The sequence below is a fragment of the Acanthisitta chloris genome, unplaced genomic scaffold, assembly GCF_000695815.1.
Source record: "Acanthisitta chloris isolate BGI_N310 unplaced genomic scaffold, ASM69581v1 scaffold178, whole genome shotgun sequence".
Lineage (NCBI taxonomy): Eukaryota > Metazoa > Chordata > Aves > Passeriformes > Acanthisittidae > Acanthisitta > Acanthisitta chloris.
Genome location: NW_008687357.1, coordinates 4,746 through 31,539, shown reverse-complemented (window position 1 = coordinate 31,539; position 26,794 = coordinate 4,746). Strand labels below are relative to the sequence as shown.

At 36.9% G+C, this 26,794-nt stretch overlaps 1 protein-coding gene across 1 annotated transcript in view; it reads right to left on the bottom strand.

The window, feature by feature from the left end:
• Positions 1-26,394, bottom strand: part of UBR2 (ubiquitin protein ligase E3 component n-recognin 2) — a 51,212-nt gene extending 24,818 nt beyond the window's left edge. Inside the window, exons 1-18 of the mRNA XM_009080528.1 lie at positions 26,243-26,394; positions 23,339-23,417; positions 22,606-22,719; positions 19,686-19,813; positions 18,579-18,717; positions 16,885-16,947; positions 15,543-15,663; positions 12,831-12,938; positions 11,237-11,325; positions 10,464-10,562; positions 10,291-10,389; positions 7,752-7,915; positions 7,560-7,659; positions 6,431-6,559; positions 5,493-5,676; positions 4,409-4,470; positions 3,513-3,623; positions 1,031-1,096 (exon numbers count right to left, since the gene is read on the bottom strand). Of these exons, the coding sequence (XP_009078776.1) occupies positions 1,031-1,096; positions 3,513-3,623; positions 4,409-4,470; positions 5,493-5,676; positions 6,431-6,559; positions 7,560-7,659; positions 7,752-7,915; positions 10,291-10,389; positions 10,464-10,562; positions 11,237-11,325; positions 12,831-12,938; positions 15,543-15,663; positions 16,885-16,947; positions 18,579-18,717; positions 19,686-19,813; positions 22,606-22,719; positions 23,339-23,417; positions 26,243-26,394 (2,007 nt within the window). The remainder of the gene's footprint in view (positions 1-1,030; positions 1,097-3,512; positions 3,624-4,408; positions 4,471-5,492; positions 5,677-6,430; positions 6,560-7,559; positions 7,660-7,751; positions 7,916-10,290; positions 10,390-10,463; positions 10,563-11,236; positions 11,326-12,830; positions 12,939-15,542; positions 15,664-16,884; positions 16,948-18,578; positions 18,718-19,685; positions 19,814-22,605; positions 22,720-23,338; positions 23,418-26,242) is intronic.
• Positions 26,395-26,794: the final 400 nt, after the last annotated feature.

Sequence of the window (26,794 nt, the reverse complement as noted above, 5' to 3'; positions counted from 1 at the left end):
AAGTTTTAGAATGCATACTATCACTCAGTGTATAGAAATGAGGATTTTTAAAACAAATTCCAATCCCCAAAGGAAAGGCTTAACATTTTGCAGCAACACTTCCCAGACCTTCCTGGAAAGAGTACTGATGTTTCAATGCAGCACAAGCACTGACTTCCATTTCTGAAAACCACTGGGTAAAGTATTTTCTGTTTATTAAACAAGGTATCTTTAGGTAAGATACGGCTAACTACAAAGTTAGCCAAATATAAAATATTTGTTGTTAGTTTACTATCGCATTACTAATGGGACCATCTTTAAGATTTTAATTTCCAACAAAGCTGAAGAATATCTACCCAAATAAGCAGCTGCTAATTAAAAATTAGGATCAGATCAAGCCTCAGGGAAATAGGTCTGAAAGCAAAGTAACTTGAGGCATACATATCCTCTCGGGTATTGCTAACCCTAGGTAAGATTTGAGGGACTTCCTGGGAAAAGGTTTTGCTGTCCAGGTGAGATACATACCCCAAGCTGCAAATTTCAGCTTTCATTGTTCTCAATGTAGAAGTATTGCATTTATGTCAGAGCTAAATAGACTGACAGATTTGCAAAATCTCTTCTGAAGGAAGAAATATAAATCACAAACTACTAGATGGAGTTCTGTTTTCTACCCAATATTTTAGATGCCAACTTTGACAGGAGGAAGAGGCAACACATACACTGAGTACATTACTGATGACATGCAAACTCACCCAACTACCAGTTCAGCACAACCCACTACTTGAAATATTCCATTCTTGAAGGTGCAGCATTATACATACATTACAAAGAAAATTCTGCCCTTTCACAGTATAGTTAAAAAACAAGGATTACAACAACAGCATTTCCTTTACAAATGATTCCATGATACAGACACAATAAGAAAATTGAAGTCCTTCCACAAAAATCTGACGTTTTTCCTTGTCATTAAAAGGTCCTGATGGAACTAAAACCAAACACACACACATCCTGACAAAGCTTGATAAAAATGCAGACTGGGACATGTCATTACCTGAAGCATTACTATGTCCTTGTCAAACATCTCCCTCCTGCACTTCACGTTATGATAGTAATAAATCTGAAAAGAAACACAAACAACACAATAATTAACAAAGACCATAGTTCATCTAAAATTATTTTAGTTCTGAAAAATAAAACTTTTCTATACAGTCAGTACTGGTAAACAAAAAATTCGTCCCTGACTTGAAAAAATTATACAAATATATCTGCACGCAAAAAGCTTTTTATATATAGCACAAAACAAGCACAATAGTTGACTGGGTTGCAGTGATCTAATGTCTGGATTACATACACTTAGAAAGGAAAAATCTTTTTGACCTCTTCGGCTTATATTTTAATATATCTATTTGTTTAGCAATTAACTGTTTGAAATTCCCCGGAGAATTTCTCCAAGTGCCCTTGCAGTTTTTTCTGTGCTTCATGAATAGCTCTTTAATTATTTGAGATGGAATCTTTCAGGAATTGCCAGTTTCAGAAAGATGCTGATATTCTGATAGAACTACAGTTAACCCAAACCATCCTGGGAGTGAACTCAAGAAGACTGTGCCAAACAGCAGCATCACAACCTGTGCATGGCACTGAAATGTGGAAAGTTTGATTCTATCACAATTCAGGAAAAATATATAGGGCTGACAAGTTTCAACCGAGGACTGGGAACAATCTTCAGCATGCTAAACTTTCCCCTAGAGGCACACCATTTCTCACCAGAATTACATGGAAGACAGCTAAGCATGCCTCCCTTTCTTCCCCACCCTAATAATCCACACTTAGAGATGTTCACTTCTATAGTCTGGGAAAATATCCAAAAGAATCTGGCTGAACATCAGCTCTCCATAGTCAAAGAACAGAGAAAGGACTTGCAGACTGTGGGAGCCATATTCCCTGAACTAAACCATGCTTTTAACTTCAAGATACTGACAATCAGGGGACATTAGCAGAGACTTTATTTCACCACCAAATGCTATGCTGAAGTTCCAGATTTGATGTGTGTCTACAGCAATATGGGCACTGCTATAATTGTACATAACTAGGCCTCTTTTTGCTTTAATAATGACAGTAAAGGACATCACCTTGTAGAGATTCTTTAAGAGTCAAGAAGTGTGAGAATATAATATGTGTGAGCAGCTTATTTCAGTCTCCTAGTACACATTCATTGCAATTATCCACTGAAGACAAGGGCTTGTGGGACTGGAAAAATTTTCTTGAAAATAAATCAAGTTAACACCTCACAGAATTAAATTCTATTCCACTTGTAATCTCAGTCTTGCTGAGAAATTCACTTTAGATGATCACCCTCGTGGGTGGTACTGACACCACAGTACTCATTTTATAGTTGTTATGCTTGAAACACCTAAGACCTAATTTGTACAAACACATCTCTAAAAATAAGTTTAGAGATGGAAGCAGCTAGTCTCCAGAACAATGAAAGAAGTATGGGAGACAAAAGCCAAGAGACACTCAGTTCTGCAATGATTCTAATGATTCTGTGGAGTTGTTGGATTTCAATTGCTTTATGAACATAAATAGCAATGTTATCTTAATGCTGCGTATTTTTATATCTGAGACACTTTTATGTGACGATGATGAATGCATTACTGAAGATGCATAGATCTAAGTCTGCACTGCATTCTGCTGTTGGACAGTACAGAGTAAAATGCTAGGAGCCATTAACTGCATTAAACAAAAATTTCTTTACAAACAGAGCACTAAGTTCACTGAGCATTGCAGCAGCCCTAAAACAAAAAAGCAACTTCTAACTATAAAAAATATAAAAATCAAAGATCAGTTTAAGAGCATAAATACTGAAATTATGTGAGTGCTGATACAGACATCTACCTTGCATTGCTTTCCACAAGTAAAATTTGAAATCAATACTGAAAAGGGAGGTTTTGAGGTCCAAAAGACCAAGAGCTCCCTCTATACTCGGCACTGGTCAGGTCACACCTCAAGTACTGTGTCCAGTTCTGGGCCCTTCACTTCAAGAAAGACATCAAGATGCTGTAGCATGTCCAGAGAAGGGCAATGAAGCTGGGGAAGGGTCTGGAGCACAAGTCCTGTGACAAGCAGCTGAGGGAACTCAGGGTGTTTAGCCTGGAGAAAAGGAGGCTCAGGGAAAACCTTATCAGTAGCAAGATGGGGGTTGGCCTCTTCTCCCAGGCAATCAGCAACAGGACAAAATGACATATCCTCAAACTGTTCCAGGGAAGGTTCAGTTTGAACATCAGGAGGAATTTCTTCACGGAAAGGATTGTTAAGCACTGGAACAGGCTGCCCTGTGGAGGGTGGTGGAATCACCCTCCCTGGAGGTGTCCAAGAAATGACTGGACGTGGCGCTTAGTGTCATCGCCCAGTTGATGAGGTGATGACCAAAGGCTGGACTCAATGATCTTCCAACCTAAATGATACTGTGATTCTGTGAAATTTCCAGGGGGAGTTATCAGAAAACACCGATTCTACAGCTACTATGTACTCACCTGATTTACAAGAGAGAACCCATTTCTTCTCCACATCCCTGCATGCACTTGGGCACACAGGACTAGGCATCGCAGAGGATGTTCTATTAACATAGGTGGGCTCAGTTCACTCTGCATTAAAAAAATGCAGTATTTTAATACATACAGAGAAAATAAAAGGGGGCTGAAATGAAGGGGAATGATATTCGTGATCATTAAAATATTTTAGCAAAAGATAAGCAAATCCAACATGAAAGTTTGATGAGCCTATTCACAATCCATGCAATCACTGCTAACCACCTTTACATTCTGCCTTTGCTCAACAGAAGTACTGCACAAGGGCTTTAGTTTATTCCTAAAAACAACAGGTTTCCTATTTTAAAACACCAACACTACCCAGTTTAATAACATTGGTATTTCATTTCTTTCATTCAAAGTTTAACTAATACTTCTTCCAGAAACACAGAGATTTCCCCTCCCAGATAGGTTTTATCCTCTTTTATCTCACTTTTTTTGACTTTCCCTTAAAGAAGCAGTACATCAATAACAACATGCAGGAAGTAAGAAACAGCTGGGGAAGAAAATTAGAACCCAAGCCGAGGAGATGGAATCAGATCGTGTCTGGAGTTCCTAAAAACAGTTTCCACTACAATAAGAAGGTTATGCATGAAAAACAAAATACAAACCTTAAACCTGAGTCTTACTTACTAAGAGAGCAATACTGTTTGCCTGTGCTCCAGTCAGGAATACCTAGATATTAATCTTTTAAGAGGTAATTTTATCTACTAAACATAGTCTGAGTAGAATTCATACTAAAAAGGTCCTTTGTTTTATTGAATAATATCTTACTCTTACATGACCAACTTCTCGTTCAGCATTAATTATATTTAACTAATATGCTACATTTAATTACATACCAGGGGTAGCAGCTCTGGAAACTTGTATGCCACTTCAGTTTTACTCAGCAAAACATGCAAGCCTACACAAACACACAAAAAATAAATACATAATATTGCACACAATATTTTATTTAATTCAAACAAGACAAAAAAAGTCATGAAATTCACTCTCAGACAGCGACAAGTCTGCAGATTTATCACCTTGGTGCCACACAGCTATTTCCTGAAGAAACACGTTACAAAACACATATTTTAAGAGATTTAAAACTTTCTCACTATATCTGTATAAAACATGCAGTACAAGTGAGATTTTTGCCTTTCTTTTGATTGTGCCATGTCCCCTCAGTGATAGCCATGAGCCGTTGGTCTATCATGACAATCACTCAATGACAGATACCTCACCCTTTACTATCAGTCCTTAGAGGCTTATAAAATACCTCAGTAGCTACAATGAGGCCCCTACAAAAGACATGAGAGTTTTCCGGTTTGTTTCGTTTTAAAGTTACAAGGGATTTGCTTAAAGATTCAAAAATTCAAAGTTATTTGATACTGAGCTGCATGGCACTTTACCTAAGAATTAAATTTTTCACTTCATTACCTGTGAACTTATTTTTTATATGACTTTCTGATTCTGTAAACTAAATTTCACCAAGGTTTTTTCAACAAAACTTTTGAACAAGACAGGCAGAGTAGAAAGAGAAAGGCATAGCTTACATTTCTGACAACACAACTGTTTGACAAACCTGCTGTCTAACAATGTAAGATTAGTCTATTCAATCTCAAAGGTATTTCAAAAGAGTCAACTACAGTCCATATTTTGTTGTATTTCTTTTGCATCACTCAAGTGGCAAAAGCACCAGTAGCTGCCTACAATACAAATCCAGAGGCATGGGATGACAATTTCCCCCCAGGCCTGGAACAAACAAGTTCTCCAGTGCTTGGGAACATTTGGCCTAGATGCTACCAAACAGCTAGAATATGGCCAAAATGTATCCTATTCAGGCTTTAAACAATGGTTGTGCAGTTCCTCACGTACACACAAATAGAAATCACATTTATAAACATTTTTCATTTCCTGAAACATTGTTAAACTGGTTCATACCTGCAAGTAAACGAGAAACTGGGAGATGAATGCTAACTTTTTCCTGAGAAACGCAGTATCTGATGGTCTCAACTGAATGTCCACACATACTGAGAACAATAGGCTGTTCTCCATCAGTAAACCCACTATGACACTGCATCAACACAGTCAGGCATTTCTTGTAAGCTTCAATTAACACTTTCTCCTAAAAGAAAGATCACAGTTTACAGAGATTAGTAAAAACAAGCTCTCTGGAAAATAATATAGCCAATCTAAAAAAGACTGAAAGGTTTGGGGTTTTTTACCTTTAGTAACAGTCCTGCAAAATTAAGATAAGGAATCCAACAACAGAGCCAAATTAAGGGGGGCACAGACTGCAAAACTCATACTGGTCTGTCTGATTAGAAAAATACCCACTAGTATCTTGTATGGGGTTTTTTTATAACTGACATTATGGTAACTTTCTGAGCAATGATCACTCTAGGTTAATAAAAACTGCACATTACCTAACAGGAACAGATTAAAGCCAGCCTGAACACTCAAATATTCTAGGATCACATCTTCCACAGCCATACTTTACCATGCTCAAGGTCTGTACTCCTAAAACTTGAAGCACTTATGGAGTAGAAACATGATTTATAATCTGTAGTATTTGGTAGATCCAGGGCCTACTCCATTCCCTCCTTTTTGAAAATTATAACCTGATAGCATTGTGATGATCACAACTTTCAGATGTGTGATACAACTCTCTGCAATATTCTGTAAAAGGCTTAGCCACATACTTGTGCTCAGTTCGAGCCATAGAAGATGTGTTTAAATACAGAAAAGATTTGCACTTGCTCAGAGAAGAAAATCTTGGGTTATGGTTATGTGCTTAGCTCAATTGTAATACATATTAATGTTTGGGTTTTATCCCACTCCACATATTCAGGTGGAAAAACAATTCAGAAGGAACCTACATCCAATGCACACCAGTCCTGCATCATCGAAATAACAAGTGTTAATTTCATCTGCAATGTAAACGCTGCTTCCCACTCCGGCTCCATTTCGATGTGTTGACCTACTTGACGAGTTATGGGATCCATACCCTGCAACAAAAAGAAATACACATTTCAACCATGTATCATTGAAATACACTGACAACATTAGCACAAATATGAGGCAGGGGTTAGCTGTCCTTACAGACACATTGTTGCTGCAAGAGGTAAAAAGAAGCTTGAGATCATCTGAAAGATACACATCAGTAGAACAATAAATTTAAAAGGGAATCGGAAGAAAACAATACTGTGTAAAGAAAGGTTTTGGATAGGAGCTGTATTATCATTAACAGCTGCAGTGATTTCAGCAGTACAACAATGTCTGCATACATAATCTTACATGCACATTTTGGTTTTTGAATGCACTTTCTAGGGATGTGCTATTATACCCATGTAAGTACTAACTAAACTTTGGGAACTAGAGTACCTAATCGGCTCTTAGCATAAGAGTTAAAAAAACAGCATTATCTGAGGATTATGAAATATTTAAGTGACTGTCATGAACAGACTAACGAAAGCTAAACACTGAGAAAGGTGTACTACTGAGGTACTGGAAAATGGGAGTGACCCTGCCTTATACCTCACTGATCATACAGTCAATTTGCCTCTGTAAAACCTGCATTGTTTTTAAAATGCTCCTCCCAAGGTAACAGAGTACACGAAAAGGCTGCGGAAACAAACCATAGTAAAGAGGTTTATCTGTATATCAGGAACTACATATTCCCCACCACAAAGAGCAACTCTGCTGACATAGAAGACAGACCAGATGTTGTTCAAACAATTAATTGCCTTGTCTGCCACTACAACTGCAAAATATGCCCCAAATTGTACTTTTTTATACAGCTCTTCTTTTTTATTGCCCTCTACGACAAACTAAACTTTAAAAGGTGAGGCAACATGTTATGTTTCAGGAAAACATGGCAACTCCAAGATTTGTACTACCCTGAAGTTATAAAATGAAGAGTATACTAAACTTCTTCCATTTCTACATCATGATAGCTAACTTCCTGCTTTAATTTGGCAAACTTTTGGAATTCACAGATTTACATACCTGCATGCATTTGAGTAATTCTAAGAAGGCATCAAAACCCTCTAGGAACTTCTGTCTCAAGTCATCTGACCACTCAGTTGGCTTACTTATCAACACATACCTGGGTAGATCAGAAAGATCAAGTGTTAATTTTAGATTTATTTTTTTTAAACTCCTCAATTTATCAAATCAACACATAGTTAATGTACTTACTTGAGATCCAAAATAAGGCTTTGAACACGCCTGAATTTGAAAGCCTGCAGAGCCGTGTAACGTTCGAACTGAAACCTGCCTTGGATGTCACGGTGCCTCAAGTGGTCCATGAAAGTTTTGATGATAGTGGTCATGAGATTTTCTTCTGTTATTAGCATTCGAGCCTATGTCAAAGTACATTAAAATTTGCTGTAATTAACAGACACAGCTAACAAGATTTTCACACTGCACCACAAAGTTTATAAAATACATTTTTTTAAAATCCAAAATAGTTGATTCAATAATTAAAACAGAAGAACATTGAAAGTCTATATTTTCACAGAATCACAGAAGAAAAAGGAAGCAATCTAGCCAAAAATGATCATAATCCAGATCTCTTTCTTCAGATCCCTTCTGTACCGAAGTTTGTCTACAGTAAGGCTCCTGCTAACCCATATAATTATGACATGAGCCATGTTATTATGTGTCTTATAATTAACTTGTACCTCCCTTTAAGTATGTGTTGTCTCATCTCATATAATTTAAGTATGAGCCCTTCAGGGGAGTGACAGCTCTTCTGTTTTCTGTTTACAAACTGTCAAGCACTGTGGTGAACAGAGTGTCTTCTGAACTGCTAAGGAACTGCATAGTGCAATTTCCACACAGAAACTACTTGAAATGACTTCTAATTCCCCTCAAGGGCTACTGCATATATCCATGTGTTGCATGAAACAGATCTGCAGGCATTGCAAAGTCTGACAAAGATTGTCTTCCACACCCAGCCTAACCTAACCCAACTCTGCAACAGAATAGGGGGCACTAAGTAGTTACTGCCAGCTCCTACTTGTGGATTCTTCCAGAACTGCCCCAACCTGTTGATTCTCCAGGTTAAACGGGATGAGTCTTGCAGTTCTTGGATCTCATGAGGATTTTGTTATTTAGCTGGTAGGTTCAAGAAGATTGGCCACACTGATTTATCCCAGTGCCACTGTGGTTCTTGACTATAGTTTCTGGGTTCTACAGTTGCTAATGATACTTCAAAATGCTACTGCATTTTCTAAACATGCTTCTAAACAGTTTCTAAAATGCTACTGCAGAGGAGGGAAAAAAAATATAATGATTAACATATTCCCCCTCAAAAAATCACCAGCAACACAACCATCCATCCTCCCTCAAACCAAAAAGAATCAGTTACTTGAGAGCTCAAACTCTGTAGTTACTAAGATGAGTTTGAAAACATTACTGAGTGGCAGTGGGGTGGTTTACATTCTTCAGCTTATTCATTTAGTTAAGAATGAATGGCTCTAAATATATAAAAAATAAGACTTAATTTGTATGGTAGGAGCATTATTACTTTCATGTCATCAGTCTATTCGATCATTGTGCAGAACAATCAAAAAATCCATTTGCTTTACTTTTTTTGAATGCTTTTAAAATAGAGAGGGGCACTGCAATTATTCTCCTCCAGGAAATGTTCGAAATGACTTAAAAAAAATATGCATTAATATACATATTGTACCATCCAATCTGCCAAAGTAAAAATTAAAACCACAATCATTTGGATAATACTAGTTGGTTAAGTCTAACTGTAACTCTGAATATTGACAACATGCTTATTGAAAGAATCAAAATTAAAAAAGGTAATGCAATATTGCCCTGAACCATGAGAACAAAATTCTGAGGTCCTGTTGAATTCCCATGAATAACATCTGCCCCTAGGAAACTGAAGAACAAGTTTGCTCAGTATTGTGACTGCCAGGCTTGTATTGAACTTAGAGCTCAATTAAGCTGATTAAATTTGGGATGATTCAGAAACAATCATTTTCTGACCAATTCTGGGTATGAAAATCAGATTTTTATTTCCAATACAGTTCCAAAGTTTAACTTGTATAGTTTGTAGAACTAGCAAAGACAGACTTATTTGGAGACCGGAGCAAACAAAAAAGATGTTTCCCAAACAAGCATAAGCTGGTGAAAGACCAGCAGACTTACTGAGCTGGGAGAAGTCACAGTGCTTGAAGTACCATAACAAAAATTAACTGGAAACCTGAAAGAAGGCATTGTCTGAGCCTCAAAGTAGCAAAGGGAGTAGGGAATATCATGAGACAGTTCTTGCTTGCACTTGTGTTAATTGGAAAATGAGCATAAAGTGGATCATTTATAAAACTGAAACAGAATGGTATGTTCTGAAACCATGATACACAAACTGTAATGTAAATTTCTACAAACAGTAACTGTGGCTCAGTATAATGAGAAATCTAAATGTTGTGTGTGTCTCTAAAATAAACGTGCAAGTACCTTTCTAAAGAAAGTAAAAGAAAAATGTAAAAAGAAAAACTGAAAACACCCAGCCCACTCTGGGAAGCCAGACTCAAACTTCGCAACGCTGAATGCCTTAACTTCTAAACCCACAGTCATGTATGTAAACAGTCTGACTGCTGTGCAGCAACAGTGCTCTGCACTTCCACAGTAATGTTAAAGAGATCTGCAGCCTTGACTTATGAACCTTGAGTGGCTTTTAACAAATAAAGATTTCCTTTTTCAGTCTTTCAGTACTTACAAGAGAAGGGACTGTGAATATCTGTATCGAGAGGTCAGCAATTGAGAACTCTCTGTCGTGGTCATCTTTCATAAAATCACTCTGCAATCGCTCATAGTTCTATTAAGAAGGAGGCAAAAAAAGGCAAGGAGTGCCAACTATCAGTTTTTAAAAGAAAGACAGGCACTACTCACCAGAGTAGGTACAGTGAAGAGTTGGACAGACAGAGCAGCCACCGATACTGCCCGTTCGTGATCATCCTCCATATAATCTCTCTGCAACTGCCGGTAATTCTAAACAACAAGGGGAAATTCACCTCTAATCCACACTGACCTGATTTTTTAATTTAAATGTCTGCTCTGGGAAACTTTAATGCCATGATAAAAGGAAGAGTAGCTCTTATGGATTATTATATGGGTATTTTGTACAAAGAATATGACAACTTAATCTGCTCACATGTGAGATCTACTCACTCTCATTTTCACAATAAAGGCTACTATTTTATTTTCTCCTCAAATAAGTTATTTGTCTGCAGCAGAGTGAGCAGAATTTTGCAGTGCCGATTTAAAGCATTTCAAATACTAGTTACTGCAGAAATACTGATCAGCATAACTGAATTTCAGCACTATTTCTGATCAGTGCTGTAACAGCTTACACCTCAACAATGAGAAGCAATTAGCTCTTAAGAAGTGATAGCCTGCATAGCTGATGGTGAAGACAAAAACATCTAAACTGCTTTACTTCTGGAGAGACTGAAAGTCCATTTCCTTCCCAGGAGATGAGACGTCATTATAACTAATATTTTGAAGACTAAAATAAGGTTGTCAGCATTTCACTTCAACTTTTCACTTCCAAAAACAGGAAAAAAGACTTGGATAACAGTTCATTTGAAACACCATATGCTAACTAAACTCTCTTCACTAGACACTTTAAGGATTTAATGGGTCTTTGTAAGAAAGATACTTACTCTTGCAAAGCGGATAGCGAAGAGTTTCTTGTACTTCAAATCCATAAGCAGGCTGCTCATGAATAACTGGTGATACACATTTCTAGCTCCTGTCAAGAAAAATGAATGAAATTCTGCATGTCACTATTTTCTACCAATATATTCTGGAAACATTTAGAAAATCAAACTTCTACAGAATGAGGTAAGGGTGCATTTCAGACTAGAAGCTGCTTTTATTAAGTCTGTCAGGTAGTAGCAAAGGATGACGAAAAATACATAAACCTAAATTCTTCAAGAGGCATTATTTATTACTCCTGCATAAGATAACACTATTGAATGGGAACATAAATCTGCAAAATATAAGGAAAGTCAGCAAAACAAGAACAGAACTCTGTTCCTCCCCAGGATAAAGAGAGGATTTGGATGGCCTAAGGAAAAGAAGAGCACACCATTATGAGAAATAGTCTTGGAAACTGCAATATATTTTGATAAGTGTGAGCAACTCTGCAAAATAATCAGCTGGCTATCTTTGAATTTTTAGTCTATCTGAACAGCATCCCAGAAAATATTACCAATACAAATGAGATTTGTCTGCATGTATGTAGCTTGGAAACAAACATACACATTCCTGCATATCAATTTGAAGTCAAAAGCCATGACACTATTTCCTTAATAAGGACTAACTATGAAATACAAGAAAAGTAGAGAAACACTGATGCTGAAACAGAAATGCAGAAGTTACTCCTCGCTTACATGAAAGACATTATCCTAATAACACCTGCACTAAAAATGTTGTAACGCCTCACAAAAGCAGGACCTTTAAGATCACAGAATTTGAGGCTTCAGGAATTCATTCTCAAGATAAAGATAGGAGATAAACAAAACTTAAAATATCTTTTTCTCCATACTACACCCACTTTCCACCTTACTTGCTACTTATTTCATTGCTACTCCAAGAAGTTCCCCAGACAGACATATTGCATTATTCTCTACCTTCTCTTTGTGCTTCTCTTTTGCACACCTGGCCCTACACTTCCCTTCAGGATACCAAATTGGGCACAGAATCAATGAAGAAAAACAAATTAACAACCTTCCCTTCCTCAAAATTACAATGTTTCTAGACAATCACATTGTATCAACCAGGCTTTTAAAGTTTTAAGGGCTGTAAAATAACAGGAGAGGAGTTTTCACTGAATCTTCTCAGATCTCTTAAGAATACCCCATGAACAAACACAAGTCTGCCCTGTCCCTTGAGAAGAGGCATTTTGGCAGATATATAGATACTGACATCCCACAAAGCAGACAAACCCCAAATTGCTCTATTGTCTTACTTAATTTCTCTTAGCTATCACTGTCATCTGCATTTTTAAGTCAGTCTTAATTTCAGACCACTTTGAAAAATTACATCTAAAACCAACTCCTTGTCCAAATGTACCCTTTATGTTCATGCCTTAAATATAGCTGGGGGTGCATCATGAAGCAACAGATCATAACAAATCAGGCAAATTTATCTATAATGCATCACAGTAAAAATGATCAAACATTAGCCAATACAGTAAAGGGAAAGCTTATGCATAGCATTCCTTAGCATTTTCCAAAGTTGGAGAAAACTCACCTTTCCACAGTTTAGAATCATACAGCATCAGCTTATCCACAAGAGAAGAATTTTCACCATCTGGCCCTTCTTGCAAACCAACCTGACACAATATTCGGCGAAGGCCAGCTTAGTGAAGAGAAATGATACAAGTCAGTTATAGCTTAAACACAAACACAGGTTATTTTGACATACTGAAATTTTCATAAAACACAGAAGTTGCCACAGGGCCCTCTTTTCCATGACAACTGAATAACACCACTCATATGCTGCTGACAGAAACACAAACATCTCATACCTTGCAAGTTTCACACTAGCCTTATGGAACATTAGGAATGGTGTGAAAATTGCCAAACACAATGATTTGTTTCAGAGTTATCAAGTAAAAATGTGTTTCATTAAGAGTGCTGCTGGCTTACTAATGTAAGAAAGAATTATAGAGCAGGCTAATTTTCTAGGTTCTATTTCTCCTGTTTAGAGTCCTATCAAAAGGAAAATTAATTCATATATGAAATGACTCATATATGTGTTTTTTTGTTTACACTTTGGAGCTTCTCTACATATTTCTTCTAAAGGAAAGCAGTAATAATTGTTACTACGTGAACATGTAAGTTATTATATGCTTGTAGACAAGCCTACATCTGCAAAAGAGCACAACCCTGACACACTCATCTTAAGAATGTTCAACCTGGCTTTGCACTGCAGGTAACACATATTCCCTAAGAACTATGTGACTTACAGTAAGAGCCCTTATTTCCACATGCTGCTTGGCCATCTCAGATTCTTAGGTCAAGTGGGCAGTGGCTTAGTGCTGTGTATGTCAGACCATGCACTGCATGGGGCAGTTCTACACAGTCTGTGAAGCCCTAGAGTAGTTTGGTGTTATTTTTTAATGCCTTGCAGAATTCAATTCCAACTACTGTTATGAAGGATAACAAATTAATGGAAACTACTGGATAGTTCAGCAATTGCCAGGCAGACACATACCCTGAAGAACTGACGCTTTCTAGAAAGAATGTAATAGTCAAACTCCTGATAAAGTTCCATAGCAAGGTTTCTTCCCTTTTTTTGATGACAAGAATTTGAAACTCATCTCACAGCAATCATCCAACCTAACTGTGATCCCTCCACCTGCCAATCGCCTTCGCTTCAGGGACATTTAAGTGTAAGGACCCAAGCAGTGCAACTCTATCACCCCATGTTAAAGATTCAGGGACATTTAAGTGTAAGGACCCAAGAGGTGCAACTCTATCACCCCATGTTACAGATGAACAGTAACAGGCCTTTTAAAAGGTGAGTCAGAATCTAGTTGCTTGGATGTGATTCTTAAAAAGCTAAGGGAAACCAACTTTTTCAAAAGTGCATTTCCCAAAACCCAACCACATTGCAAGACTGCATCTCAAGCTCTGTAAGGCAGTTCAAGCAGCTGAGCACATTGGTCACAAATAAAACACAGGCATAAAGGACACAGCTTTTAATGAAAAGGACTCCTCAGAATTTCAAACAATACACACACAAATCAAACTATAAATTCAATGCTTTCTCCTGTAATTTGAGACACCATTAACATGTTCAAGTTACCCTTCAGCAACTGTCAATTAGTGCTGAAAATAAGTGACTTTGGCACCTTGCACAAATGACACGGCACAAAACTGGGCTTAATCAAAATGCCAAAGACAGTGCCTGCCTGCATGTTTCACTGAAAGGAAAATTTATCTCAGAAATTAAGTATCTTCATAACTGTTTTCTATTAACACCCACTGTTTGCCAGCAACAGTGGCAAATAGCTGAACAAACTGCTGCCATAACTTCTGAAGTCTGATGTATGTATCATTAAAAATTTACTTATTCAAACATAAACTATTTGTTTTTAATAAGGGACCATGTTATAGAGACCCTGTGCCTGAAATCTTGGCTAGTTTTCCAATTATCAGTCTAATAAAACACACAGTCTCTGAAGAAATCTTATGCCTACGCAGAACATATATGCAGTATTACAGCTGAATGTGCTTTGCTAATACTTCCTGCTAACATTTACTGATGCAAGGAACATAAAGTGCATGGGAGACTATCTACATTTCTACATACCAGCAGTTTGTCACTTTTCCTTTTATTTCCCCTCATACCCCACACATCTTCACAACCTTATGATTTACCAGGACAAAGGAGGAACCAAGTCAAAAACACAGAGCATTCCCATAAAAAATGATCCTGTGCATCCTGACTCCTTTGAAGAAACCTCTTTCAAAAATCTGGTTAATACTTTGTAGGCTTCTATACTTACCAAAACCCTCCACAGATCCTTGCATTTCCTCTGTTCTACTTAGCAAAAAAATTTGAAGCAATCACTTTCATCATCATTCATCAAATTACTTCTGAATAATTTTGTTTTATCTAATCAGACAGGTTATTTTCAGCTTACTGCATTCATTTAAAAAGAACTAGGGACTGAAAAACAGCTTTTTTGGCATACTGCATTTGACAGTGAGTCTCAGCTTCTGTTCAACAGCAACTAAACAGAAAAGACTACGTAAGACTGGTAGTCTTTCACATGGATGTTAGAATTCAGAACAGCACTCCAGGAAGAGAAAATAGAATGAAGTCTGACAAGTTATTAATAGCTTTGCCTTATACATCAAGTATCTGGAATAAGTGAACAAAACTGCTTCAGAAAAATCAGCTTGTCTCACAAATATTCTCTAACTTATCGCAAAGAAGTTCAAGATTGCCCACCTGAATATCCAATAACACTGCCAAGCCAAGTTAGGAGCCTCAGACCAAAGCTCTGATGGGCAACAATAGATGAGTGCATAACTTGCACTTTCAATGGCTTTGTCTGACGACTGGTATTTCTCTTAAAAAAAGAAGGACAAAGGAGGTAATGCATATTTAAGTGAGGGCTAGCATATATTTCTACACGGAAACACAGCATTCCTATGATTAATTTCAATAATCTATAATATCCTTATTTTAATTACCAATATGGACATAACAAAACCCCAAAAGTCTGAACTTTGTTTATCCTATTAATATTTGAAGTACCTTGTTATGCAATATCAGCATATTTAGGTCAATCCATTTTCCACTCTTGGTCTTTTATCAATGTACACAGTGATCTCCTGCATTTTACTGATAAGCAATCCCACACACAGCCAAAGATGGCCAAGCATGTTTGTTCCTCACAACATGACATGCAAGTCACACAGTAGCCCACCAAGGAAAGAAACTGATTGTCCATGGACTATTCTCAAAAATACAAATTAAATAGAGTTAGAATAAGAAAGAAAGTATTTACCCTTATCACTGTGTTAGAAACCATAATAGTTAGATGTTACACATAAAAGCCATTTGGTCTCTGACTGCATCAGCAGCAAGTTAAAAACATTCACACGACTTTATCTTTGAAAATATACTAACGTTTTCAAAACACCTTAAATAGTTTAAGGCCCAGTAACTCTAGTTGCAGTGTTTGTTTTTCACTGGTAACAGTATTATACATAAACAATTTATTTCATGTGATTAAGTATTGCATTGCAGCAGTTAAAGAAAAATTAAACAGAACCACATTATTCCCATGTGCTTACATGGATGAACCTTGCAATATATAGATATTATTAATATATATACATAAATACACAGACACAAAATGAAAGTGTATTTGTAGTTTCACATTAGATTCAAACAGTAACAATTTCCATAGTTGTGGCTATGAAAGACACAAATAACTTCACGTTACAGGAGAAAAACTAGAATAGTTCAGCTTCACTGATCTGAACTGGCATGCAATTCTGAAAGATTAAATTTGAAGTTCCTGATCACATTCTGTTTTCTGAACAGAAAAGTTGTCTATGAGCTTCTTTTAGAAAATTATTTTGTGTGGAAGGTAGACAACCATAGGAAAAAAAAGAGAGCATAAAACTTTATTTTGATACCTCTAGTGTGCATATTATAAATAGTGTCTTCAATACTTTTTATTATTAAAATATAGAGTCATTACTGTGACAGTATCACAAAATTCTGCAGCAAAGCCTCTTTATGCTTAAGATGAGGCAAATAAGTAGATAATATTGCTTACCACTATTACTGATTTTGCTTGATCACAGTACTGAAAGTCTCCATATCGAACAGACCTACGTCCCTGTAAATTCGTACAGAAGTAATATTACCACCAGCTTCTAAACAATGCTGTGTTTTACATTGGTATAAAACATACAGTAAAAGCTCCAGATACATGTTAACCACTCCTTCTTTCATGCTATTTTCATTTTTTAAAGTCCTGTATACAGTTACATACTTGGATCTCCAAAGTGCACCCTGTGCTTTTCAAAAGAAAATAAAATTATATCATGTATACCTGTTATACTAAATTTTCTGTATATAACATTGTTCATAAGATGTAACCATCATGCTTCTTTTATTTAAAATACAGAAAACTTATCTTTAGTATAAATGCATCAATCATTAGTGTTGGCAGAATTTCAGTGCCTTTTAAAAAGCAGATATTAAAGCTAATTGGCCTTTTAATCACACAACTAAAGCACTTGCTGTATTTCAAAAGGAAGTTTTCAGTCCTTCTATACTGTCAGAACATACACCAAAATAGATAGCTGATTGAATTCATAATGCATTATAGACAGAACAGCTTACTGGTATTTTCGATTTGGTCTGATGCCAAATCACTGCTTCAGGCATAACCTTCTCATTTCTTTCACATACATGCACATGTATATATACATTAATGTATGTACTTAGAAAGTAGGATACAGACCAACAGTTGGGAAAAATCTCCTAAATGCATCCTACAATACACACGTGCTCAGGTCAGCACATATTCAGGGATCAGATGGGAATCTTTCAGTTACTGGTATCACAAAAAATAGAGCAGTGCTAATACAGACCCCAAAGCTACTTCATTGTTAAGTAATATAAAGTGGTTATATTTCCTTCGCCATGGACCTTCTTGAAGTATTGTAACCACCCAAATTAACATTCCCATTGCCATTTTGGAAGAGATTTCCTTCCCACACCACCTCCCTCCCCCAAAAGGCACAAGCCAACAAACAAAAGAAAAGGACATTAATTTTCATTGCAACTGCTTGCAGGCTCATGGCACAAATAGCAAGATGCAGTTGTCCTACAAAGTGTCTCTTTGTTTAAAAAATGCACAGGAGCCACAATACAGACACAGCTTCTGAAACTGACATACAGTTCAAATTATACTCCACATATAGTGATTCGGAACTCATTGGTCTATCTAAATGCTGCATGAAATGCTTCACCTCTTCCTGCCATTATAATCTGCCAATTATGAAAAAGAATATTAAATTTAAAAAACCAACCACAAACCACTAATAGTTCCATAACCACCAGAAGAAAAGCAGTCAATTATGGATTTTATCCTTCACCCTCAACCGGTGTTACTCTGAGCAGCATTTCCTATGCTTGGAGCACACATAAGGGCTCCATGTCAGCTCCCTGTGTGCAGTAAGGGATGGGCCAAAGCTGCTGCCTGTCCTTGACAGGGGAGTGAAAAACACCCTGATATCTACCCCGACAAGACTTACTGGAATACATTTACAGTGAAACATATATTCAATTTCAGGTCTGGTTTGCATTGGCCAATGAGTTAAGACATTCTAGGGTGGTGTGACACACAGGGCTCAATCACATTAACTACAGGCTCTGGGAAAACAAACTTAAGTAAGGGTACTCATATAAAATAAACACTGGGGTAAGGTAATTAGAAGTTCTAGCAATTAATTTACTTACATCTCTATCTACTGTTGTTGCAAACCCAATGGCTTCCTTCTGTGTGCAGTTTACAGCCTTCTGAAGTGTATAAATAACTTGTTCATAGGTATGGACTTCATCATTAAACAGCATGCAGTAGTAAGTGTCACTCTTCTCACTTCAAAGCAAGGATTGAATTTATATCATTCAAAGCAATGTAATTCAAAAAATCAACTTCCAGTTTAACAGAGTTTTCCACCAAGCAAACAACCCAAGCTTTGCTATACTGGAACATGTCTCAACAACTTATTTGAAAAGTACCGTTCACTCCTAACCTCTATAGGAATGTGCATATGTCCTGTAGAATTAAGTCCAAAAGGAGCAAAATCTCCAGACAATACTTAAATCTGAGTCTTTTTTTTTTGTTGATTATGAACTGACTTCCAGTGCAGCTGTGCTCAATACCTGCCCCTCATAGCTTCTTAGAGATTTCACCAGTCTTGGCATTATTTTGCCACAGCTGTTTTCCCAATGTTGCATAAAGGTCTATAAGACAACAAAAACTTGGCAGTCTCTTAAAAAACTCAAACTGCACAGTACTCAAAACCACAACTTATTAAGCTCACATATTCAGCGCAATCTTTGGATTCCCATCATTTATTTACACAGCATTCTTGCACACACAACACAAAGATACTAACAAGACACCACAAATTAATCCATAATAACTGTGATGCTACAATACACTTAAACATTCTGTAATGCTTAAAAATTTTTTGTACTTTTGGTGACCCACATACTACATACTTCTGCCATCAGGATTTCAACAACTTTTATCATAAGAAATTAACAGGTCACTTGATTTAGGGTGTTGTATTTTACTAATACTTCCTTTTAAATATTGAGAAAATTAAGTTATTGGAAAGAAATTGTTCTGACATTGCTATACAGAGAAATATGCTGTACAACCACAAAAGTAAAAAATCTTAGAAATACAAATCTATTCCAATTATTTCAGTCTATTGTCTACAAAATATTTCTGATGACTTTATAAAAGGCAGAAAAGATACTCAAAATCAGAATGCGCATTATTGACTGTAAGTATCTGCAAGCCTTCAAAAGGCAGAAGACAAATGTTATACTTACATCATTTCAAGTCCAGGCAATTCATTTTCCTTTTCCCATGTTAATATATCTACTGCATATTTAAATGTGATGGCAAAAATATTATAAGCTCTTGCTACCATATCTTCTGGTAAATGCACAAGAGGATCCTGGAAAATAAATATAAATAGTAAATGAGAAATTAAATGACACTCAAACTGTCAAATTTGCACCTCTCTTGATCAAAGATGATGTAAGCACCTTTAAGGATGTCTGTCTTTAAATGGCTTTGCATTTGAAAGGGATAGTCAATAATCATCATCTTTTCAAGTTCTACAGTGACAGTCACAAAAGCTCTAACCTAACATTCAGTATCTCAGTGCTAACTTGCCTCTGATCAGCCATTTACATTTTCACACATTTCTCCATTTTCACTTCCCTTCTTCCCACTGCTGCACACCTTCTAAGGTAGTTCTTCTGAAGAACTTTTAACCTCAGCTGTATTAAAGCCTGCTTCTTCTGCTGTGCCTTCAAAAACAAATTCCAATCACTGTATCTTTTGCTCCACTTAACAATATCAGCAAACTGCAGAACACAAACGACTGCGCATCTGTTGCCCTCTTTTGTATGCAGTATGCATTTAAAGGCACAAGTCTTATCTATCCAAACCTATACAACATGCAGCACACTGGCACCATGATTTATGATGCACGTCTCTTATATGCAGCGGTATATAAATCACTAAATGCTGAAATGTAACGAAGCATTTCATAATGATCTGCCCCTGTCTCAGTCTTGCTCACAGATAACTGCTCCCCTTTCGTCTCTGGGCCATGCACCCACCTGTGCCCATTCTGCACTCTCCATTTGGTAACTGCAGCAGGCACTATAAACTTGTTCTCCTCTCCCTGCCAGAGCAGAATGGCTGCTGCTGCAGGTGCAGCAGCAGAAATGAGGAGGGGGAAACAGAAGAGTGCTGCCTCAGTCTGCAAAATCAAATGGACTACTTTCTGGTGCAGAAAATGGGAACCACTGCCAACTCTGAATCAGGCAGTGCTGGTACCACTGCTGTTTCCCTTCAATCCATTTCATGGATTGTGAATAGAAAGTATTTTAAAACCTCTTCTCTGGAAGGAGCAGTCTTCTACTATTTCAATTTTTTGATGTTGAGAACAACTAGATTCTCTTCTACAAAGCTGGAAAGGGAACATGGCATGCCCTGCAGGTCACCTGCACACATACTATACGTTGGGTCACTGACTCGATTCATCATTTGGTATTTTGAAGTATGTGCAATTGTCAGCCAACCAAAATATTTAACAGTAGCCCAATTTCTGGTTTAGCATTACCTGATGCCAGATTCTGTGTGTCACTGCAGCTTACGTTTTATAAAAATGGCCACAATAATCTTTTCAGAACTCAGTCTGCATAATCTACAGGAGGCTCTTGACAGCCAGCAATTCACCTGTACTAGTAAAGTTTATCCTCCACCCTCAATATTCCTTGGGGATATTTGGAAGATTTACAGGAATGTTAACAACTGCCATTTCTCTTCTTTTTCTTTCAATTAAAATTTATCTAGGCTATGAGGAACTATCAGTCACCAAAGGCAAACTGCAAGCAGCAGCACTCCATCCACTCCCAGCACTTTTAACAAAGACACACATAAGCTAAGGCAGAAAACAGGCTCCAATAATGCTCAACAAATGATCCTTAATCTACCTTGAACACAACACTGCATAACATAAAAGATCTCAATCCCCATCACTCATGGGGAAGAAACACAAAGCCTGCCCAGTACCTTAATTTTTCTGCCAGTCACACTCTCTGTGTGAGTACCTTTGGACACAGTGCTCCATCCAACATTTCATAAAACGAGTTTCTTAATGCTGCTAACTCATGTAAACTGGCAGGCAGACCAAGTGGTGAGTCCAGCAGCAGTGCTAGACTCCTGCTTGAGTCTTAGGGTTGAGATAGTGAAAACAGGTTTTAGAAGTACCGCTGTCACTGAAAATACAATTACAGTTGCTTCACTTAAACCATCAGATCAGTAAAGCTACAACAAAAATTTGCCTTATATTTTCCCTTTCAAAAACCTCACTGAAATTATACTATGTAAGAACAGACATGAGTGGCTAGACCAAAAGCCCAATTAGCCACACTCAGTCCTGAGATGTAATAACAGATATGAAGAGTATAAGCAGAGAACAGAATGCTTCTCTAATCTCCAGTAACTTAAGTTACTTAACTAATACTTCCCACACCAAAGATGGTACCTGCAACTTTAAATGGCCATTGATAATTTTCCCCACCATGATCATGTTAAATTTCCTTCTGAACATAAATAAACTTTTAACAACAATGGTGTTTGGCAAGTTAGCCCAACAGATTTAATTCATACTGTATGAAGTGGCATGTCTTTGTGCATTTAATATGTCCAAGTTGTTACACTATGATTCTGTGGTGAAGATATGTTCTCTATTTACCTTCTCCATACCAAACAAGCTTTTAGAGGCCTCAAGCTTATATCTCCATTATGACTTTCCTGTAACAGCAAGTTATTTTGATTTTTAAAATCTGTGCACTTTACTTTGGTAAGAATCAGAACATATGTTGCACAGACAGCTGAATTTGCCTTCTTGATGCACATGATTAAAGATTTTTCTTGCACATGGCAGAAATAGACAGAAAAACAATGAAACAGAACCAAAGCTGCAGACGTGACCAAAAACATACAAAATGAAGCCTTCAAGTAGAAAATGTAATTCTAAATAACTTCTTAAGGCAGACAAGACATTAATTTTTGTCTAACAGTGTGGTTGAAACATTACTACTAGAGTTCCTGCTGTCTCTCATATATAATATACAAGACTAAAAATAACCTTATGTGAATGATTTATATATATACACATCTCTACACAGTTAACAATGTTTTGAAACACAATGCCTCAACTCTAATTACCTCTTCTTCTGCAGTCTCTGAAGTGTTAAGCTCATGCTTTTGACAGTAAGGACCTTCCTTCCAAGCTTCTGTATCACCACAGTCACAAAAACCTCCTCCACTTGATGTTGTCATCTAAAATCATTTAAAAACAAAGCTGATCGTGTGACTACGTATATACATATATGCAAACTAATATTAACATATACATAAACAAACCAAACAACAAAACATCTTCAAACGATTCCATTCTGCCCCACCTGAAGGCTGTGGGTTTTCCTGGTTTTCAGATTTTCTATTTTAACTTTGTGTTTAAAATGAAAATCCTGCTATTGTACAGAATTTGATAACAAGTCAGATGTTTAAAGGAAAAAAGTTGTAAACAGAAGTGGTTTCTTAATAAAGGGTTTTCAATAGCTTTTAGAAACAGCCAAACAAAGGTCAAAGAAAGTCATAAAAACAACTCTGATGCTGTAAAATTCACTAAAGGCTACACATTAAAAATAACACATTTGTGAGCTAAATTGTTGTGCATAAAATTTAATTGCTCAATACTTCACAGTGTTAACTTCCGGAATTCACACTCTGATCAAAACACTCAAGTTCTTGTAAGATTACTGCAGATATAATTCCAAACTTTGTGCTCACTCAACATTTTGAAATTATGTGCACATTCTTAAATTGGAAACAAGGAGTTTCACAGAGACATAAAATTACTAATGCCTACATCATCGAGTCCAGCAGCATTACTAACCCTGTATCGGTGCTCTCTATGAATACTTCCAAGAAAGCACTCCATGCATAGCACACAAGTTGGGTCAACTGCACAGTCTCTGAAAACAGCAACCACAGAAAGAAAAAAAAAAAAGGCATTAAACATTTGGGTTTGCCCTTAATTACACATTTTACAACAGGTAATTTTCAAATACCATCAACACAAACCTTCTGACTAATGTAATATTCTGACAGAGTTAAGGGTTGGCTTTCAAAGAGGGAATAAAAAAATCACAACAATAGAGGATTTAAAATATCCTGTGGGTAGTATGTATAGCTGGGTAATACAGATATTGCCTTCAAAAGGTGAGACAAGTATATAAGCAAGTAAACAGATGAATTACATAACACAGACCAGACAGGCAGACAGTGTAAACCCAAGCAAGTTCTCTCAAGTACAGAGTACAAGCACTAATGATCTCCAGCAATCAGAGAAGACATTTTTTCACTGAACACTGATAGCACACACAACAGTTCAGATCAAACCTCTGCTTCTAAGCGTAGCCCTACAAGCTCACTGAAGAGGTGTGAGAATGTAATTTCCTCAACCAAGAGATCAGAGACAATAATAAGGTTCTGTCTCCAAGCACTGCTATATGAGGTAGAAGTAATATTTCCAGCAAAAGGGGCTAAACAAATGCGTGAGACAATTATGCATTATATTTAACTGTCTCCCTGAGAAACACTGAAAATACATGAGCTTACGTAATGCAAGTGACTTCAAGGCACCTCAAGATCAAGGGAGTCAGGTTTTGCAATGTAAAAATAACTACCAAGAGAATGTCTGTCTTATAATGATTAATACAAAAATTCAGAGAAACAACTTATTTTGTTTAAAAGAAAGCACCAGAGATAACAAGAAATGTTATTAACAAAAATTATCTTAATTTCATTTAACCAAATGATGGAAAGATAATCAGGCAACCATGATAAAGTGCCATTTTCACATTTGTTTTCTCCAGAAGAGTCACTAAAAGGGAAAACGACAAAGAAAAATTATATGGAGCTCTTCTGTTTTAGTGCAGTTTATGTTCACGACATTATTTTTTTAATTAAATAAAAAAATCAACACCACTTAATGCAGTAATATGCCTACAGGATTTGGTAGATCAGTTCTACAACACTGCCACAGTGTACTAACAAGCTCAGTACCATTTGCCAAGTAATTTCTCAAACAAACTGCTTAATCCTAAAGCAGAGGCAGACCTGTAAGCTATGCCACTGGATGGAAAATCCACTGCTTTTAATGTACTTTGTGGACTTGAGAAACAATTCTTCGCTGCCTGCTTTTAATGTACTTTGTGGACTTGAAAAACAATTCTTTGCTGTATTCCACAAAAGCTTAAATTAAGCTCTCACTAGTTTTCATTACCAGGTATAAATTAAAGAAAATAAACACACAACAGGAAAGAAATGTTTCCTGACTGAAAGATGAGAGACTCCACCTTGACAGCCACAACAACAAAACCAGTCTGTACTCACTGCTGAGCCTGACTTGAGTAGAAGCCTGGACAAGGTGGCCCACCCAGGCACCCTTTCTAACCTGAATGACATTATGATTTGCTGTATTTCAATCATTTCTCTACAGAAACAAAGACTCTGGGTATGAGCATCCACTCACTCTCCAAATTCTACCAATAGATTGCATTACTCTGTGTTTTCATCATACCTGACAGTATACTCCAGGGTATACTTTACACATTGAGTTGCTGGTCTTGAAAAAGCAAGTGTTTAGAAGAAAATTACATAACTCCCAAAGTTTTCACTTCATTTCATGAACCGTATTTGATCATTAACATATCTAGGCTGCAATGCAATTTGACTTGAATTAAAATACTAGTTCTGAGGTTATTGGATTTCTAGCTCTTTGGACCAGATTTCATGAAAATATACTAAAGAAACTGTGGAAAATCTTTTTATAGCCTCTGATAAGTCTTCAGCTTCCCTACCCAGATTCCTCTACTTTTTCACCGGGTGAAGGAAGAAACTAAGCACACCTGAGAGGAGATGGAGTTTTCTTAGTGGTTACAAGTATCTAAAGTAACCACCAGTTTAATCTCATGATAAAGGTCTCAGAATATTTCCAAAACCAAAAGGCCAGTAAGGTATTATGTTTCTAGAGGAGGAGAGCACTAGAGAATAAAATTCTTTCACGATCATTGTCTCCTTGTAAATACAGGGGATGTAAACCTAGGTAAATAAACCCTTGAAATAAGACAAACATTCCCTCCTCTATAACCCCAACAAGTGTTCAAGTGTCCCAGTGAGTGGTAGAAACCATACAAAATGAGAAGAATCTATGGCAGAGAAGGTACAAACTAAAATTAAACCACAGACAGTTCAGGGAAGAGAAGATGAAAACAAACATACACCTAGTAATAAAATGGCTTAAACCTGATGATATTTTTAAATACTTGTAATTGGTTAGTAGCTTCCTGTTCTCTTTCAAAGTATTTTTGGAGAGAGCTAGAGGTAGGGAAGGAACAAGAAGCTGTGACACCTGTTTCATCTAACAGATTGGTTTAACAGGTCATGGAAAGAGGTCTAAACTAACAGCTGATATTAAACACCCAAAATACAAGCACACACACCTGCCCACTTACTTCTGATTAATGTCCTTAAATCACCCTGACAGGTCACCCCAACTACTTTTTCAATCTTGCATTTCTTTTGTACAGAAAACACTCTACCTTATGATAATTAATATTTTTCCAAATATGTAATGTGTTAATTTTCCCCCAATCCCACCTGTCATGAAACACAGCCAGGTTACTTCAAAAATACATTTGGGGTATTAACTTTTCATTAGGACAGTATATTCTTATTGCAAAGCATTCCATGACTTCACAAATTATAAATACTTCACAATGTTAGGTTAAACTACCTGCAAGAATACGTAGGCTCTCCCACTTTAAAAACGCGGCCACAGAGATGGGAAGGTTTGTTTGCTTGCTCGAGCTTTGGAAAACCAAAGGCAGGATCTTCACCACAGAGATACCATTCCATTGGTCCCAGCAAGACGTGTTGGGCCAGCATGTCTTCTCTTTGAGGGGCAGGGTTAGGACCCCTGCAGTAAATTTTTGGTACATAATAGGCGAGATGCTGGTATACTTCTTTCTGAAGGTCATTTGCTTGCAGCCATTTCTTTTAAATAAAAAGGAATGAGAGCACAAATTCTTCATTAATAAAAACACCAAGTATAGCTCTATCCATCTAGATCATCAAAACTGTAAAAGGGCATTGCAAAAGTAGAAAGCCATGCTTGCCTCTAAGCATTAAACCTGGGTGGTTGCAGAAGACAGACTTCAGGAAAGGAATAATTTGTTTCCCTGCTTGCACATTTTATCCCCCGACATACAAAATTCTTTTCTATAACACAAGATTTAAGAGAAAAAATTCCTGAAAATTTTCCTCTGGGACGCATGACCAGTAAAGC